General features: G+C 38.2%; 1 protein-coding gene across 2 annotated transcripts in view; it reads left to right on the forward strand.

Moving 5' to 3' along the window:
• Positions 1–3,376: 3,376 nt before the first annotated feature.
• FOLH1 (folate hydrolase 1) overlaps positions 3,377–17,348 on the forward strand; it is a 49,791-nt gene continuing 35,819 nt past the window's right edge. For both annotated transcript variants that reach the window (XM_031460532.2, XM_064492800.1), the window contains exons 1-4: positions 3,377–3,653; positions 5,917–6,025; positions 10,838–11,024; positions 13,565–13,666. In XM_031460532.2, the coding sequence (XP_031316392.2) occupies positions 3,536–3,653; positions 5,917–6,025; positions 10,838–11,024; positions 13,565–13,666 (516 nt within the window). In that variant the 5' untranslated portion in view covers positions 3,377–3,535. The remainder of the gene's footprint in view (positions 3,654–5,916; positions 6,026–10,837; positions 11,025–13,564; positions 13,667–17,348) is intronic.

Below are 17,348 nucleotides of genomic sequence, written 5' to 3' on the forward strand. Positions count from 1 at the left end.
AAATATTATATTCACTTTTCCTTGGGAGTTTAGGAATCATAATGAATGGGTGAAGGAAGCACGTGGTCAGGGCTGGGGAGAGAACTGTATGAAACCAAAGTTCTCGAAATCTCACATAGGCGTGCAGACAAGGTGTAAGTATGTCAGATGTCTCACTGTCGTTAGGAGACATAACATGTAGAGAATTAACCAGCAAATAGCTTTCCTTTTTGACATCAAAGTTGTTCTTCAGTTCAGTCATTCGTTTATTGATTCATTGGAAGTGTATTTATCAAATAGTTTTTTTGTACCAGGAATTATGGGTACAAGTATGTGTCAAATAAAGTCCCTAAGCTCAAAAAAGATCACAGTACCAGGAAGCTATACAAGTGAACACAGTTAAAATACAGTATGATAGATGCTATAATCGAGAGAAATAGGCGCTATCCCGCTGGGTTTGGCGTTCTTCTACAGTCCTTATATGAAACATCATCGACAATTTTTCCTCAGTAATCAAAGAAGGAGGTACAGTGTGATCTAATGCTTATCAAAGCAAACGTGCCAGTTTTTTTTCTTTTTTTTTTTTTTTTGGCGGGGGAGAAGTTAATCACCATCACTAAAGCTTAGTTTCTTCAGCTGTAAAAGGGAAATGATAATGAAAATGATATCAAAATAAAATCTAGCCTGGCTTGTATAACCACTTATTAGAGATTTCAAATTCTTTTGGGTGAAATCCTGATAATTAAATGAAATAATTCCTGTAAAGCATATAGTCAGTGCCTATCATGCAGAATGTGCTCATATTAGTCATTGATTACTCATAAAAGATACGTCTTTCCCACTAAACTGTAAGCTTCACGAGGGGAGAAGGAATTCCTTCTATAAGATTTGACAAATATTCATTTGTTCTCTGATTTCTTCAAATGCAACCCATTTCACCATAAAGGATATTAATTAAATTGTTAGGCAGTCCTAATATTGTTCAAAAAACTCTTCTTATATTTTAGAAGTTTAATTTACCTCATTTATAGTCACATCTGATCTTCAGAACATCTTTATTAACAGAGGGTACTTAATAATGGTATTAGATGGTCCTATTTTTACAAGTGAGAAGATCTATTCAAGCAAATTGAATATGTGATTCTCAAGGGTACACATCTGAGACAGGACCAGATCCTAAGCTTAAGTCCAAGTCTTCTGACCCCAAGCCCAGTGATTCTCCAAATACAAGCAAAGGTCTTAGCAAATTAAGCCCATGCTCAATACAGTGGTTTAGAGTAAGGCAGACACTGGATTATGTCTTAGCTCAGTGACTTGCGGGGATTTACTTCATCTCATTAAATTTCAGTTTTCTAACATGTAAAACGCCAAGGGTGATAACATCAACCATGAAGCACCAGTGATGATTAAATGAGTTATTGTACATAAAGTGCCTCATTTAGAATAAGTGCTCAGTAAGTATTACTCATCTGCCATCCCTGGTTAGATCTGACCGTAGGAACATCAGGAGACATTTAATAAATATAGGACATCGTTAGAAAGAGATTAAGAAATTTCCTCCTCTCCTGTTTGAGGTCATCGAGTAGCTGTCATGGCTCACTGCTGACATTTTAATTTTCCCACGTCTCTTCATTTAGCTCAGAAATTCTTTATCAAAGTACCCAAGACTCTCTACAATCTAGCCCTGTCTCTCCTTAATCTCTCCCTGTCCTCTCCCTTTGCAAAAGGAAACTATCAGTCCTTGACTACTCTTCTGGCTCCCAGACTCAAAGTTTCTTCTCATCTCCCGTGGTTCAGAATCTGCTGGTACTTCATGGTTCTGTTAAACACACTGCTTCCGTAAAGCACTCCTACCTACAGTCCACGCATGCAGTCTCCCTCACGGATTATAAGAACATTGTTGTTTTTATAAAGTATGTGGTCACTGTCCCCCTTTAGATAATCATGTTGTAATTTTTTAAGAATTTATAATAGGGGTAGAATTATGTATGACTGATTCTTCAGGTTAATTCAACAAAGACTGATTTCATACCTACAATGTGAGACAGTCCCAAGTGCAGCTGGAATATGAAAACAGACACATTGGTTCTGCTGCCAGCATTAGTCTGGCCCAATATCTAATCAATGCCAGCTTTCCTCTGAGAAGGGCAGGGGGCGCAGCTAGAACAGTGTAGGTTCACTCATTACCCCTTTTTGCTGTTTTCCCATGATCTAACTGTGTAATTTCTGGTCAGTGATTCCAGGTTTTAAATAATTTTTAAGTGTTCAGTTTCTACACAACTTTGTTATCTGCTAAGAATTGAAAAATCACATTCTCTGTTCAGCTGTTAATGTTGGGACCCATATTTAGTTTTATAAGCTTTTCCCTGTTTTTAGTTTTGTTTTGGATTTTTGGCTCATGGATTTTATTTCTGTTTGTTGATAAAAAATGTAAGAGTGGAATGTTAAATTTCAGTTTAGTTCTATAATGTCAACCATTTAAAAATCTAAAAATGGATTGGTTAAAAAATGTTTCATATTTGAAAAAGCTGGGAACCACTATCTTAAAAAAAAAGTTCTGCCTTCAGCAAGTGCCCATATTATTTCTTTAAAAGTGGTTATGTTATGTAAAGAAGGGGATAATTCCTTAATAGTTTTTCCTTTTTTTTTGGTGGGGTGTGGGGTTGGTCTATTGCTGAAACTTTTTACAAACTTTTTATTGCTGAAACTTAACAAATTAAAGTGTAATTTACAATGTTGTGCTAGTTTCTGGTGTATAGCATAGTGATTCAGTTGTACATATATATATTCTTTTTCGTTATAGGTTATTACAAAAGATTGACTATAGTTCCCTGGGCTAAATAGTAGGACCTTGTTTACCTATTTTATATATAGTAGCTTGTACCTAATAGTTTATTAATATCAATGGTCTTCACTGGAAGAAAGCACAGTGGAAAGCCACACTGAGCCCCATCTCCTCTCTGACTAGCCCAAACAGCGCCGGAACCGGACACTCCCGTTTTTCACTTGACTTTACTCATTACATGGCTATAAAATATCTACTAGGATTTCAGATCTGAAAAAAGTTATTGAGAAATAATTTAGTCTAGTCTACCAACTGGCTTAGGGTATGTGCTTTCCTAGACAGATAAGAGCAGCATTCTGTTGGGTTAAGAGGGAAACTTTTCTTTTTGTGAATCAGATTGTGGTCCGCTAAGGGAAAAAGAACTTCTTGCTCCGCTCCCCCCGCCCCTTTCCTTTCTTCCTCCTTTTCCGTTCATTCTTGAGTAAGGGCTGGAGAGCTGCAGGCTGCGGAGTTTCTAAGCGCCTCTCCAAGGGGGCGGGGCTTTCTTCCGGCCGCGGACGCCGCCTCCCGGCGCCGGGACTGGTCCGGAGTGAAGGAGAGAAACTTTCTGGGCGGAGAAAGCAGAGCCCGGGGCCGGGAGTGGACTGGGTCCTGCTCAACTGATAAGCGCGGGCCCCAGCGGGAGGGAGCCTTTGCCCCGCGCCCGCGAGGCCGCAGTGGGGCCGCCGCCGACGCACGGGTCCCTGCGGGCTCCGCCGACCGCGCGCCGGGATGTGGAATCCCCTGCACGAAACCAGCGCGACCTCGGTCGCCTGGCGCCGGCCGCGCTGGCTGTGCGCCGGGGCGCTGCTGCTGGCCGCCGGCCTCTTCGTCCTCGGCTTCGTCTTCGGTAGGGGGACCCTCGCCACGCACGGCCCGGAGCCGACCCCGCGGCCCCGCGGTTCGCGGGACTCCCGGGCGGGCTGCCGGCGGGAGGCGGGGTCGCGCCGCTGGGCTCCCGGGGTCAGTGATGACTGGGTCGGGGGAACAGGTGGGGACGAGCGCCCCCGAGGTAGGTGGGACTTGCTGGGGGCTGTGCACGGCTGGATTCTGGACACGCTCCTGGAGGGCAGTCACCCAGGGTAAGGAGTAGGACGGAGAGACCCTGAAACTGAACTCCAGAAAGTTCCACCTGCTGGAGCCCTGCGGAAATTGGTTACGCTTCAGGAGGAGCGACCGATCTCTGGGGCGTTTGCCAGGTGGTCCAGGGAGTTTTGCAAGAAACGACCCTTACCTGTTTGGGGTCTGTGCTCTTGCGCTTCTGCCTGGAGCTGCTTCGTATGTACAGCAGGTAGGACTCAGGGCACTGCTGCATGAGAGACCTTTTCGCTCGCTTTTTCTTCTTGGGAGTACATACATAATGGAGGGACATTGTAACTGGCTGACACTGTTGTCAGTGCTCGGAACAGCTCTTTACCAGCAGTTCTTTCGCGTTTTCCCCGTGTACTGATTTGCAGACTCAGCCCAACTCTGCAAGGTAACCAGAGGGGCACCACGGACAAGCTGAGACTTTTAAATTCGAGTTTTGACTCTGCAACTTCTTCGTGGCCTTGAACAAGTTACTGAGTCTCTTAGCCTCAGTTTGTCTATCTTTATGATAAGAAGAGTATTTGTAACTTTTTGTACATGAAATAGCTAAAGCTCCCGGCACAGTCTTGAGGTATTGGCCCTTTTCTTTATTCTTTTCTGATGAGGAGATGCTTCTAGTTGAACATTAATGTGCCGGACTAGCCTAAGATATTGCCAGGTAGTTTGCCCCTACTCCCAATTCTGGGTCCGCTTTCTGGGATTTAGAAGACCAGGGCATAGACCAGCTAGGTTGGCACAGATTCAGTCTCTTTTTGCTTGCTGTGTGACCTTCGGGTCATTTAAAGACTTTTGAGCCACACTCTTCTCATAACTAACATGTGGATATTAGGGTTGTTGTGGGACTTAAATGAGGAAAGTGCTCTCAGTAAGGACACACTTCAACCTCAGTTAATTTTCTCAACTGTAAACACAGAAACAGACTTGGCAAGACTGGTATGGGGATTAACATCTTCTGCGTCTCTTACAGGCATTCTGTTCTCCCCAGTATTGCCCTCAGTACCATCCTTGCATCAGTGTTCAATGGTTTACACAGAATCAGTTCTTTATTAATGTTTGTTAATTTTTTCCTAGGATTCTGTGCTCTCCCCCCGCCCCAGGCCTCCCTCCCTCTTTATCCTGTTCATTTTTCAGATCTCAATTCAAGCATTTCATACTCACTGTGTCCTTCCCTTTGTTCCCTTTGTTTTGCATACTGGTGGACCTGTATTTCTGCCAACCATTTATTTCAATAGGCATGTATATATGCATGTGTGTATGTCTATATGTGATGAATAACTGGGAAACTCCTTGAAAGCTGGCTGGGTGATTTTGGTAACCATTTTATGCCCAAATCATTTCTCTAAATAAACCCTGCAATGAAGCCAACTGTAAGGGCTAATGGCTTTATGTGACCTGGCCACCCAGTGCCTCCAGCCTTCTGTGGGCACTGCCGTCTTGCAGAGATGCTGGGTGAACTGTAGTTTGCATTGTAGCTTTCTGAAGTTGAACTTCTCAAACCTACTTCAGCTGAAACACAAAATCTCAGAACATTTTGTTTTAGTTTCAGAACCAGAACAAATTACAAGTCTGTATTGCTTTCAACTCTTCGAAATAATGTATGTACTTGAAATATACTCATAATTAATTCATCACATTTACTAAATGCTTATTCTGGATCAGCAGAGGATTAGTCACTAGGGATAGAAGCTTTAAGGAGAAAGAAGGTGGGTCTCTTTGCCTTCATTTTCCCCATTAGTTGAACCCTATTTAATGTTAGTGCTAATTTCATAAAATATTTCTTATCTAAGAACAATACTTACTGAAATAGGATTAAAAATATGTTACTATTGATTTGTAATTAAAAGTCTGTCTGCATGACCTTTTTTTTCCAGTGGAAGAAGGCAAGAGAAATTAAACTTCAGAACATCTCAGTTCATGCCAGAGGTCACTGATAATTCGTGTTTTACATGTGATAAATACAGTAATAAGGAAAAATACAACCTGTGTATAAGCTCATACCTCATTCCTATGTTTGTATTTTACAGGATGGTTTATAAAACCCTCCAGCGAAGCTACTAACGTTACTCCACAGCGTAATGCAAAGAAAGCATTCTTGGATGAGTTGAAAGCAGAGAACATCAAGAAGTTCTTATAGTAAGCATCTACTTGAAAGTTTATACGGACAATTTGTTGGAAATTTTTGTTATTCTGTTTGGAAGTTTTGATCTAATATTTCATAAACTGGAACTTTAGAAGTTTTATTTGTTGACGATCTTGTATCATATTTCATCTGGAGAGGATTATACCTTCTTCAGCTGAACTTCATCATGATAGATGTTTTAAAGCAAAAGTCAGGAAACTTTATGTAAAGGTCCACCTTTTATAGGCCAGCCAGGTTTTGGCACAACTACTCAGATCAGCTATTATGGCACCAAAGAAGCCATAGAAAATACATAAATGAGTTAAATGTGGCAGTTTTGACAAAACTTTATTTATTGGCACTAAAATTTAAATTTCATATAAATGGTATGTCATAAAAGATTAATCTTCTTGATTTTTTTCACCTATTTGAAATGTGATGACCATTCCTAGCTTGTGGGCTGTAGCAAAACAGGAAGTGAGCTGGATTTGGTCAGTGAAACATAATTTGCTGACTCCTGTTTTAGAGGAAGGTGGTATATTTTAGTCAAAAGAATAAATTAGGACTTTGAAGTCAGACATACATAACGTTAAACTCCATCTTTGCCCATTGATATTGAAGTAACTTTCAGTGAATACTTAACCTTCCTGAGCTCCCATTTGCACATCTGTGAAATGGGGATGATGATATTCATGTGATGAGCATGAAATTATAGAACATATATGTGACCTTGTGTAAAAACGAGCTCCCTATTTCCTGAAATAGCTGTCTCTGGTGTAGAGCAAAAGAGGTAAATGAATAAATTTGAAAAGTATTTGCAAAGCAACAAAAAATAAAACACTTTTACTGAATGCTTGATTAGAATACAAACTTTTTCAAAGCAAAATGCTTGAAGTCCCTGATAATGATGAAAAGATTTCTTAGTAAATATAAGTTATAATTTTATATAAAAGACAGTCAAGTAAATATATATATGCATAGATGTACAAACATATATGTCTACTTAATTATGATAGAATTAAAACTATGAATAAAATTTCCTAGGGCACCTAGCGAGTCTATGGGAGGGCCATTTCAAATGAGAGACCCGGGAGCTTCAATTCTGTGGGAAGCCCTCTGCCTCTTGCACATGCCTTACTGTAATTATGTGTAATAGCTATACTGAAGGTCGTCTATTGAGATACATCCTTCACTCCTAGACAGAGCTGCTATCTCTGTTTCCTTCCTCCTTTCCTAACCTGGAGTGACCAGCAAAGAAGAAAAAATGAATGCCTTCTTTTATTTCATTCTCTGGAGCCTTGAGCAGGACCAGAGCAGTCAGCTTCTTGCTTGTTTCCGTGGCCTTGACTAAGCTCCTCTGTTTAGAACTCTAGGGTTTTCACCATTAACACACAAAAGAGAGAGATGAACAGAACCTCCAGTCACCCCTCCAAGGACTACAGAATCTCCAGAAGGCTCCCAGACGCTCCAGATTCTCAATTCGCTATTTATCAGAGTGCTTTCAATCTAATTACACCCTTAGGTCAGGGGTTATTAAAGTCTCAGATCCTCGATCTTGTTCCCCTTTGCAACCTTTGCTTTACAACTAAAGATTTTTCCACTGCTTCTGCCTCTCAGTAGCGGCTGGGAGGACTAAGTAGGGGCTACCTTTACAGTCTCCCTTGGGGTGCAGGGGTGCCCTGTTTTCCCTTTTATTTTGTTAACACCTGGTTAAATTCTCAGATCCTTTCACTGTTTTCTCTGTCTTTAAAAGCTTTGTGGGGGATGGGGGAAGGGTATAGCTCAAGTGGCAGAGCACATGCTTAGCATGCATGAGATCCTGGGTTCAATCCCCAGTACCTCCTCTAAAAATAAATAAATAAGCAAACTTAATTACCTCCCCCCCAAAAAAGAACAGAAAATTAATAAATAAATAAAGGAGCTTTCCTCCCCCACCCCGTTCTGAAAAACAAAGTTATTTTAGAATTTTACTAATCTGCATTTGAATACCAGTTCCACCTTTCACCAGCTGTCTTTAAGTCATCTAACTCCTCTGAGCACTGTTCATCATTTGTAAACTAGATGCAATGTATCAGAACAGGAGTATCAATAGCGCCCTTTATTAACTGAGATAATGTGATGGATAATACTTGGAACATATTTAAACTTTTCTAACCAGACAGAGTTGTATGAAACTATTTTTTAATACATGTCATTGGCTATTTTGGATTATTCTTTGTATTAAAAAAAAACCTTGATATTCTAATAGAATCAACAGATTGCTTGTGACACACTTCTCAATCGACTTAAAAAAAATATGAACTGCTTTTTATTAGTTATCTAATGGAGCCTCAAATCTTTGTGAGTTAGTGAGGTAGTAATATTCTTTCCATGTACCAATGAAAGTTAAGACATAGCCAGGATTATACAACAAGTTAGTGGCAAAACCTGTAGTACACTACTTACAGGATTTTGTGCCAATTGATTTATTTATCCTTGGAAACGGATCTTTTTTCTTGCTTGTCATTTTCAGGATCAACTTTGCTCCAAATGGGTAGGTTCTAATCCTAATCATAGCACACTTATATCCTAGCTGGTAATGACAAAACTTTAACCAGGAATTTCATTCGTAACCTTACCTAACCAAACTTGGGTCTGCTAGCCTGCTATGCAGCAAATCTGTAGACACTGGGTTGAGATGAAGGAGTAGAGACAGCATTTATTGCAGGGCACCAGACGAGGAGAACAGACAGCTCATGCTGGAAGACCAGAAATCCCCAATGGCTTTCAGAGTGGGGTTTTTAAAGGCAACATTTAGGGGGAGGGTAGCAGGACTTTCTTCTGTTTGATTGGTGATGAGGTAGCAGAGTGATGTTTCCAAAATCTAAATCATCAGCCTTCTGGTTCCAACTAGTCTGGGGTCTGTGTGCTTGTAGTCAACATGTAGTCACCAACCTCCACCTTGGGGGGGGGTGTCTTAGTTTCTGCAGAACAGCTCAAAATATGCATCAGGTTGTGATACTGCTTAAGCTATCATTACTTTTCTTGCTTGACTGCGTTTCCTTTGTTTCCGCATTCTCTCAATTCCCTAATTAGTAACTTCGAGTCTGCTCTTCAGCACTCGGGGAAAGCCTAGGAGACTAAAACCTTTTTCTACAAACAAGAAACGGGGGACACTGAGAGGCTTTTGTACCCAGGAGGGCCCCACAGGGTCCTGCTTAGTTGCAATCCCCCTTGTTCTTCAATGCTCATTAATCCTGAGGGGAACAGAGATGGGACAAGAAAGGGAATAAAGCTTTGGATAGAGAGGATAATCATAAACTTGGCGGAGGAACTCGGTTTTAGGGAGATTCAGTTTCAATAATAATGAAGTCTGATAATGATCTGTGTGTGTGTGTGTGTGTATGCGCGCGCGTGTGTGTGCGTGTGTAGGTTTAAGTCTCCCATAACGAGTCTACTTTCATCCAAGAGCAGAGGTATAGCTATCACTTCAGGAAACATGCATAATCTACATCTGCTTTAGTTATGTCACAGTTTGGATTTGTGTAATATGGAAGAAAAGAGCAACCTGTTGGCTGTTTTCTGTTGCCTTTGTGGGTATCCATTGATGAAGGGGCACATAGACTCCTGAGCTGCCTCTTAACGTTGTGTTCTCTCCATTACTTTCTTTTGCAAATATACATTAGAAATCCTATGTGAGGTGTTAAGCCCCTAAAATTTTACTGAATGAGGATTTTTAAATACTACTTTCGTAAATACAGTTTAAATGATTTTGACATAATTATAAAATCAATCATAGGAATCTCGCCCCCCATCCCCACCTTTTAAAAGATACACAGTAGAATCAAACATTAGAAATAGGGATCATCATCATGTTGTCTATTAGTTTGTTTTGTTTTTTTTTTAATCATCACAAGGATGGAAGTGTGTTGACTTCAGAAAAACCTACATATTTAGAACCAGAAATTCATGAAGTTCAAGAAGTCCCTGAGCTAGAAAGAAAGAAATGTCTTTTCGTGATACATGATGCTTTTTCAAATGAGGTTTTTTTCCTTGAAGGGATTTAAGTTGAAAATATCAATGAACTGAATCTTCAGGGAAACAGCAAATTTCCAAGACAGAGAAATATAAGACAAATAAACAATAGCACCCCTGTGTACGCATATTAAATGAGAAATTAGTCTATTCGTGAAAATATCTGTGGTAGCTAAAACTTTGGCCACAGTCTATTTGTTAAAGACATTGCTGGTTGGACTGTTTCTCATCACTGACTTTAAGCGTATTATTTTGCATGGTGAATAGAGTAAAAGAGATTCAGTTTGAGCTTGTGTAAATATGATCAGATTACTCCTTAATGAAGACACTTGATAAATGGTTGCTAATCAAAAGTTTTCTCACTTGGCTGTAACTTTCAGTATTTAAAAATAAATGTAATTATCAGTAGTTCTTGGCATGTAAGAGCTTGATCTTTGGATGAAAATATTGTTTATCTTCCAATTATATTTCACAAGGTGAAGTAAACAGATAATTCCATGAAAGTTCCAAGATGCCTGGGTCTTAAGGAAAGAATGTGACACTGTCCTCATCTATTATACAAGGATACATCTACAGTATTGCACATAACAATTCTCTACAAAGATCAGTGTATCTTGAATGAGTACAAATTAGAGCACGAAAATTTCAAAACACACGTGAAAGTCTATTTGATGCAATAATAGTACCACTTTGCTTTTTTGATGTGTCACATTTCAAGGTATTTTTTCATATAAATCTGCTTTATTTGGTGGTTGATTTGGGATAAAGGCTGACTAAACAATTTTTAACCACTTTGAATTTTTGTTTGACAGTAATTTTACACGGATACCACATTTAGCTGGAACAGAACAAAACTTTCAGCTTGCCAAGCAAATTCAATCTCAGTGGAAAGAATTTGGCCTGGATTCTGTTGAGCTAGCCCATTATGATGTCCTGTTGTCCTATCCAAATAAGACTTACCCCAACTACATCTCAATAATTGATGAAGATGGAAATGAGGTAAAAAGAAAGAAGAAAGAACCCCCACCCCAAATCTGCTCTTTTCGAATACCTTCTGTGAAGGAACGCCCTATACTATCTCCACATATTGACAGAAATCAGTATTGAAACTTGTGAATGGTGTCTTTAATAATCTTACTTCCAGCTTCAGCTCTTATGATGCTTGAATTTAATGTGATGATTGAAAGATTCTGAGAAGTTAACGCTTGATGACAGTTACTATTTTCTATTTAGTGTTGCACATTAATATATATTAGTAAACTTCCAAGCAACAATTAGATACTTTTTTGATAGGTTCAGATTATAAAGACCATGCATAGATTTGAGGGTGCTAGGAAGTCCAGAGATGGGCTGTTTGAGCCAGCAGGTTTGTATTGGTACTTAATGATTATATCTCATGTGATCATACGTCCGGCTGTGTGCCCAGATGTGGGCATTTGTAGGGGAGAGAGTTTTGAGAGAAATTCTATGGAATGATATCTACTCCAAAGAATTTACAATCTTCTTTGCAAGTGAAGGCACATATTTGGGAAAGAAGGTAATACAAGTAATTGAGCTATTTCTTATCACGATATAGATTCAATATGCAAGCTTATGAAATATAATTCACATATTCATCCCTTTTTAGCATACTTTAGAGCTCCCATATCTAAAATAGCCCCTTTTACTCTAGATTGCTTCCTTCAGTCCTTTTGTTATTTGGGCCTTCTAAATTGGGTATAGCTTCAGATATGTCTGGCTTGATTAGTCAACTGAAAATGTCATGTGGTTTAAGTATACATAAAATTTTAATCACCTCCTCTTATTGACTAATGAATCAGTCTCTTCTTAATGATTAATATGCTGTTTTGCGGTCCGTGATATGATCTCATGCTAAATTTCATAATATGAGTTGAAACTTCCCATATTAACTATTTTATTTATTTTTTATTTTGGGGGGGTAATTAGGTTTATTTATTTACTTATTTTTTTAATGAAGGTACTAGGGATTAAACCCAGGACCTTGGGCATGCTAAACACACACTCTACCTCTGAACTATACCCTCCCCCATATTAACTATTTTAAATTATAGTTGTTAACACTGTTTAACTTATAAAAGTCTTTTTCAAAATTTTAAAAATATTTTATGGTTAGGTGTGGGTAATACCAATATATGTTCTGTGATCCCATAATCTTTTAAATAAGTGGTGACATATCTATATAATTATCTACTAAAGGGTCTTTAAAAGTATATTTAGGGAAATTATTTAATGGCATAATAAAATATTGGGTAGTATAAAAAAAAGTACTTAAACCAAATTCGATCTATCAAATTTGATGATTGTGTACATTGAGGAAAAGAGTAAGCTTTCATTTCTCTTCTTGTTTTCTTCGTCTTCACCTCCCAGTTTTGACTGTACCGTTGCTTTTATTCCATTTCATTATCTGTTTTTTACTATTACAAGCATTTATGAAATTTCTAAAGCCTGTCACTTAATATAAACATATCATGTAGCAGTTTCATTTTAGAGATTTTCCTGAATTGTGTTAGCTGCCAAAAGCTTAGTCATTGTTTTGACCGTTATATCATTAATTCATTTTAATTTTTATCTAAGTTCTACCTGCACACAAAGAATCACCTAGTTCTCCAAAGGGCCTTGCTGCCTCCCTATTTCCTGCTTCCCTGAGGCAATCACTATCCAACCCTGAGTTGATTCTTTTGATATTCACCTCTATTTTTTTTTTAAATAATGTGCTCGTATTGCTTATGTTTCAGATCTAGGCATTATTTTCTGACATTGTGACAGTTCAGCTCTGTTCTCTTCCCTGTGCCCCAGCTACAAACACTCTCTTACCCTCACCCGCCTCCCAGTGTAGCGTAATTACTGTGACTAACCATTCACAGCCGAGCTGTGTTGTAAATTGCAAACTCCCTTATCTGGGCCGGCTCTAGACTTTGTCTTTTAATCCTTATGCTCCTCTCATGGGACCCCAGGCTTTGATAGTTACAACTAAGGCAAAAGCAGACTTCAGTGCTACCTTTCAGGATTCTTGCTTCCATGTCATTTTTTTTTTCTGAGTATTCCTTACATTCTTTTTCCAATTCAGTGACACACTTAAAAAGATTATGTTATATTTGATTCAATGTTTTTAGTTCTTTTCAGTGTGAATATTTAGATACTGTCCAGTATAGGTTCCCCAAAATGAAATATTTTGTCGAAGTGAATTTAATACTTAATTTGCTCGTAAGTAATTGTCTCAGCATGGCTGTAGGTGACTAAGAACACTGCATCATGTTGCTTTCTATTTAAGGATTCAAGTTTTCCTTCTAAATCAAAAACTGGTGCTTATAGATCCTCTAAGGGTCTGTAGTTTATTCATCTCATGAAATCCTCACAGCTTCTAGCACAGTGCTGGCTCTTTGATATGTATTCTCAAGACACCAAAGGACGGATTAACCCTCTGCTGACAAAAGAGATAATACACTTGTTTCCTTGTTTGATGGGAGTAATCAAACTTGACCTGCTTTGCTTCTATTGATTTTATCTTGTTTCTCTAGATTTTCAAGACATCATTGTTTGAGCCACCTCCTCCGGGATATGAAAATGTTTCAGATGTTGTGCCACCTTTTAATGCCTTCTCCCCACAAGGAATGACAGAGGTAAACATGCAATACAATACAATAAAATAACAGACAGATCCCCCTCCTATGGGCAGGTCGTAAGGAAGGGGGTATGAAGGAGGTTTTAGATATAATTCAAATTAATCTTTTTCACGTTTAAGAAATAGAATTTCTTAGTAATAGAAAAGAATATATATTATTTTGTGTTCATAGTGTTTTTTCAAGATAAAATGTATTACGCTGAGATGCAGCAATCCAAAATGTGCATTTATTGACTTTGACAAATGCACATACCTGTGTAATCCAAACCCCATCAACATAGAGAATATTACCATCACTTCAGAAACTCCACGCACCCCCAAGGCGATCATTCTCCTGATCTTTTTCCCACCATCGATTGGTTTTGCCTATACTAGAAATTCATATAAATGGGATTGTATAGCATATAATCACGTGTCTAGTATCCTTCAGTAAGAAGGGTCTTCTTCCCTTCTTATTTACAGTGGTATTTCTGTGTAGCCAGAATATACAAAAAATACTAATACCTCTTTATTTTAAAAATAGCGTTAGAATTACCAGATTAAATATATACAGACAAGTGATATATAGCAGCAGAAAATGCAACAGAGATATAATTTAAAATAGCCATAAAATATAAAATACATTGTAAAAATTATTAAATTAAATGGGTATGAACTAGTTGAAGAACACTGAAATTTACAGAGCAGAGAAAATATTATGTATAAAGAAAAAGATCATGTTTCTGGATGGGAACACAGAATGTTATAAGGAGAAAATTACACCCACATTAGTTGGTGGGTTTACTGTATCATCAGTTAAAATCCCCTAATTAATTTTTGTACTTTGTTTTTCTTTTTAATTTTTATTTTATTTTTCTTTCCAGTTTTTTTGAAATATAATTGACATACAGCACTGTATAAATTTAAGGGATAAAACAAAATGATTTGACTCATAGACATCATGACATGATTACCACAATAAGTGTAGTGAACATCCATCATCTTGTATAGATACGGAAAGAAGCAGAAAAAATTTTTTTTCCTTGTGATGAAAATTTTTAGGATTTACTCTCTCAACAACTTTCCTATATAATATACAGCAGAGTTCATTATATTTATGTTGTGCATAAATTATGTGTTAAATCTCTAGTACTTATTTATCTGATAATTAAGTTTATGCCTTTGACTACCTTCACCTAATTAATTACCCCTCCCCTCTACCCCTACCTCTGGTAACACAAACCTGATCTCTTTCTATGAGTCTGTTTTTGAGGTATAATTGACCTGCAACACTGTATTAGTTCCTGTTACACAACATAGTGATTCAGTATTTCTGTATGTTTCAAACTGATCACCATGGTAAATGTAGTTATGATTTGCCACCATACAAAGATACTGCATAGTTATTGACTATATTCCCCACACTGTACATTTTATACCTGTGACTCATTTATTTTGTTACTGGAAGTCTGTGCCCCTTAGTCTCCCTCACCTATCTCTCTCTTCCACCCACGTCCCTCCCCTCTGGCAACAGTTTATTTGTTCTATGTATCTATGGCTTTGTTTCTATTTTGGTGTGTTTACACATTTGTTTTGTTTTTTAGATTCCACATATAAGTCAAATCATCAGGTATTTGTCTTTCTCTGTCTGGCTTATTTCACTTAGCCTAATGCCCACTAGGTCCGTCCATGTTGCTGCAGGTGGCAAGATTTCATTCTTTTTCATGGCTGAGTAATATCCCAATATTCCACATCTTCTTTATCCATTCATCTGTTGATGGGAACTTAGGTTGCTTCCATATCTTAGCTGTTATAAATAATTCTTCAATGAACGTAGGGTGCATATATCTTTTTGAATTGGTGTTTTGTTTACTTTGGATAAATATACCAGGAGTGGAATTGCTGGATCGCATGGTGGTTCTATTTTTAATATTTTGAGGAACCTCCATACTGTTTTCCATAGAGGCTGCACCAAGTTACCCACCAACAGTGCACCAGGGTTCCCTTTTCTCCACATCCTCACCAACACTTGTTATTTGTTGTCTTTTTGATGATAGCCATTCTGACAAATGTGAGATGATATCTCATTGTGGTTTTGATTTGCATTTCCCTGAGAATTAGTGATGTTGATCATCTCTTCATGTGCCTGTTGGCCTTCTGTATGTCTTCTTTGGAAGAATGTCTATTCAGGTCCTCTACCCAGTTTCTAATAGGTTGTTTGCTTATTTGATGTTGAGTTGTATGTGTTTGTTGTATATTTTGGATATTTACCCCTTATCCTATTGATCATTTGCAAATATCTTCTCCCATTCAGTCAGCAGCCTTACAGTTCTGTTGATAGTTTCCTTTGCTGTGCATAAGCCTTTTAGTTTGCTGTAGTCCCACTTGTTTATCTTTGCTTTTGTTTCCCTTGCCTGAGGAGACATATCTAAAATAATGTTGCTAAAACTGACATCAAAGAATGTACTGCCTATGTTTTCTCCTAGAAGTCATATGGTTTCAAGTCTTATGTTTAAGTCTTTAATCCATTTTGAATTTATGTTTCTATATGATGTGAGAAAGTCTAGTTTGATTCTTTTGCATGGAGCTGTCCAGTTTTGATAGAATTATTCTACTCATAAAAGAGTCATAGAGATTATTAACTCATTTCTTTTAAGCAGATTTAAACTTTTCCAGATTAACAGGTGGATAGAAGGTGCATGGGATTCTCCATGGAATTGTTGTTTGTATTCAATATTAAATTAGTTTGCTGGCTGGTGTGTTTCACTGGATTACCAGTAACTCAAGCAGTGGAGTATTAATTTTTTTTAATTATTTATGTCTGTATGTGTGCTTGAGTTGTTTCACTATAACGTAATCTTCTGGAGTGTGACATACTGGACTTTGCTTTAGATTATTTGAAATTAGCTATTTGACAATGCCCATGAATTACAGCCTAAGCTAGCGGTTCTCACACTTCAGCATGTGCTGCAATGATCAGAGGGCCTGTAAAACACAGATTCCGGTTCCTTCCCCCTGAGTGTCAGTAGGTCTTTAATGAAGCCTGAGAATTTGTTTCCAGCGAGGTCTTAGGTGGTGTTGATTCTGTGGATTGAAGAAACATGCTGTGAGAACCAATCCTGGCTCTCCTAACACGAGCAAGAAGATGGAAGCTTGGAAGTAATGGAAAATTCTAGGCTCACAGTGCAAGATTGTATTTATTCCCAGTTGGAGAACAATGGTACAGTGTAAATGTTACAAGAAGGTCATTGTCTGATAACAAAGGGTTTTTTTCCCCTAACTAGCAGTGACAACTTGCATTTGTGAAGTGCCAAGAGGGCCCGTCTGTCACGCTTGTTTTCATTTTCTAAGTTTACTGTAATTTTCAAACTAATGTTTTCTCCAGTTCCTTCTCTGTCATAATTTGTTATGTGAGGAGTATAGATTTGTCAAAAGATAGCCACAATTTACAGATATTTAAAGTAGCTCGTCTCCCTAAAGTAGGTGATAGTAAACAGGAATACATTTCAAGTAGAATGTTTACACAAAAACAAAATTCACTGAAACCAAATTGGTTCATGACTGTGTGTTCACAGTCGGCATTAAAAGTGAGCCCCAGAGAAGACCAACAATTACAAATCAGACGCACAGTGCTGTCTTCCACAGTGCGTTAATGTTGCATTGGTCTTAGGAAGAAAAATAAGAGCTAAAAGTAAGCAAAG

Source organism: Camelus dromedarius, chromosome 12 (genome assembly GCF_036321535.1).
Source record: "Camelus dromedarius isolate mCamDro1 chromosome 12, mCamDro1.pat, whole genome shotgun sequence".
Taxonomy (NCBI): Eukaryota; Metazoa; Chordata; class Mammalia; order Artiodactyla; family Camelidae; genus Camelus; species Camelus dromedarius.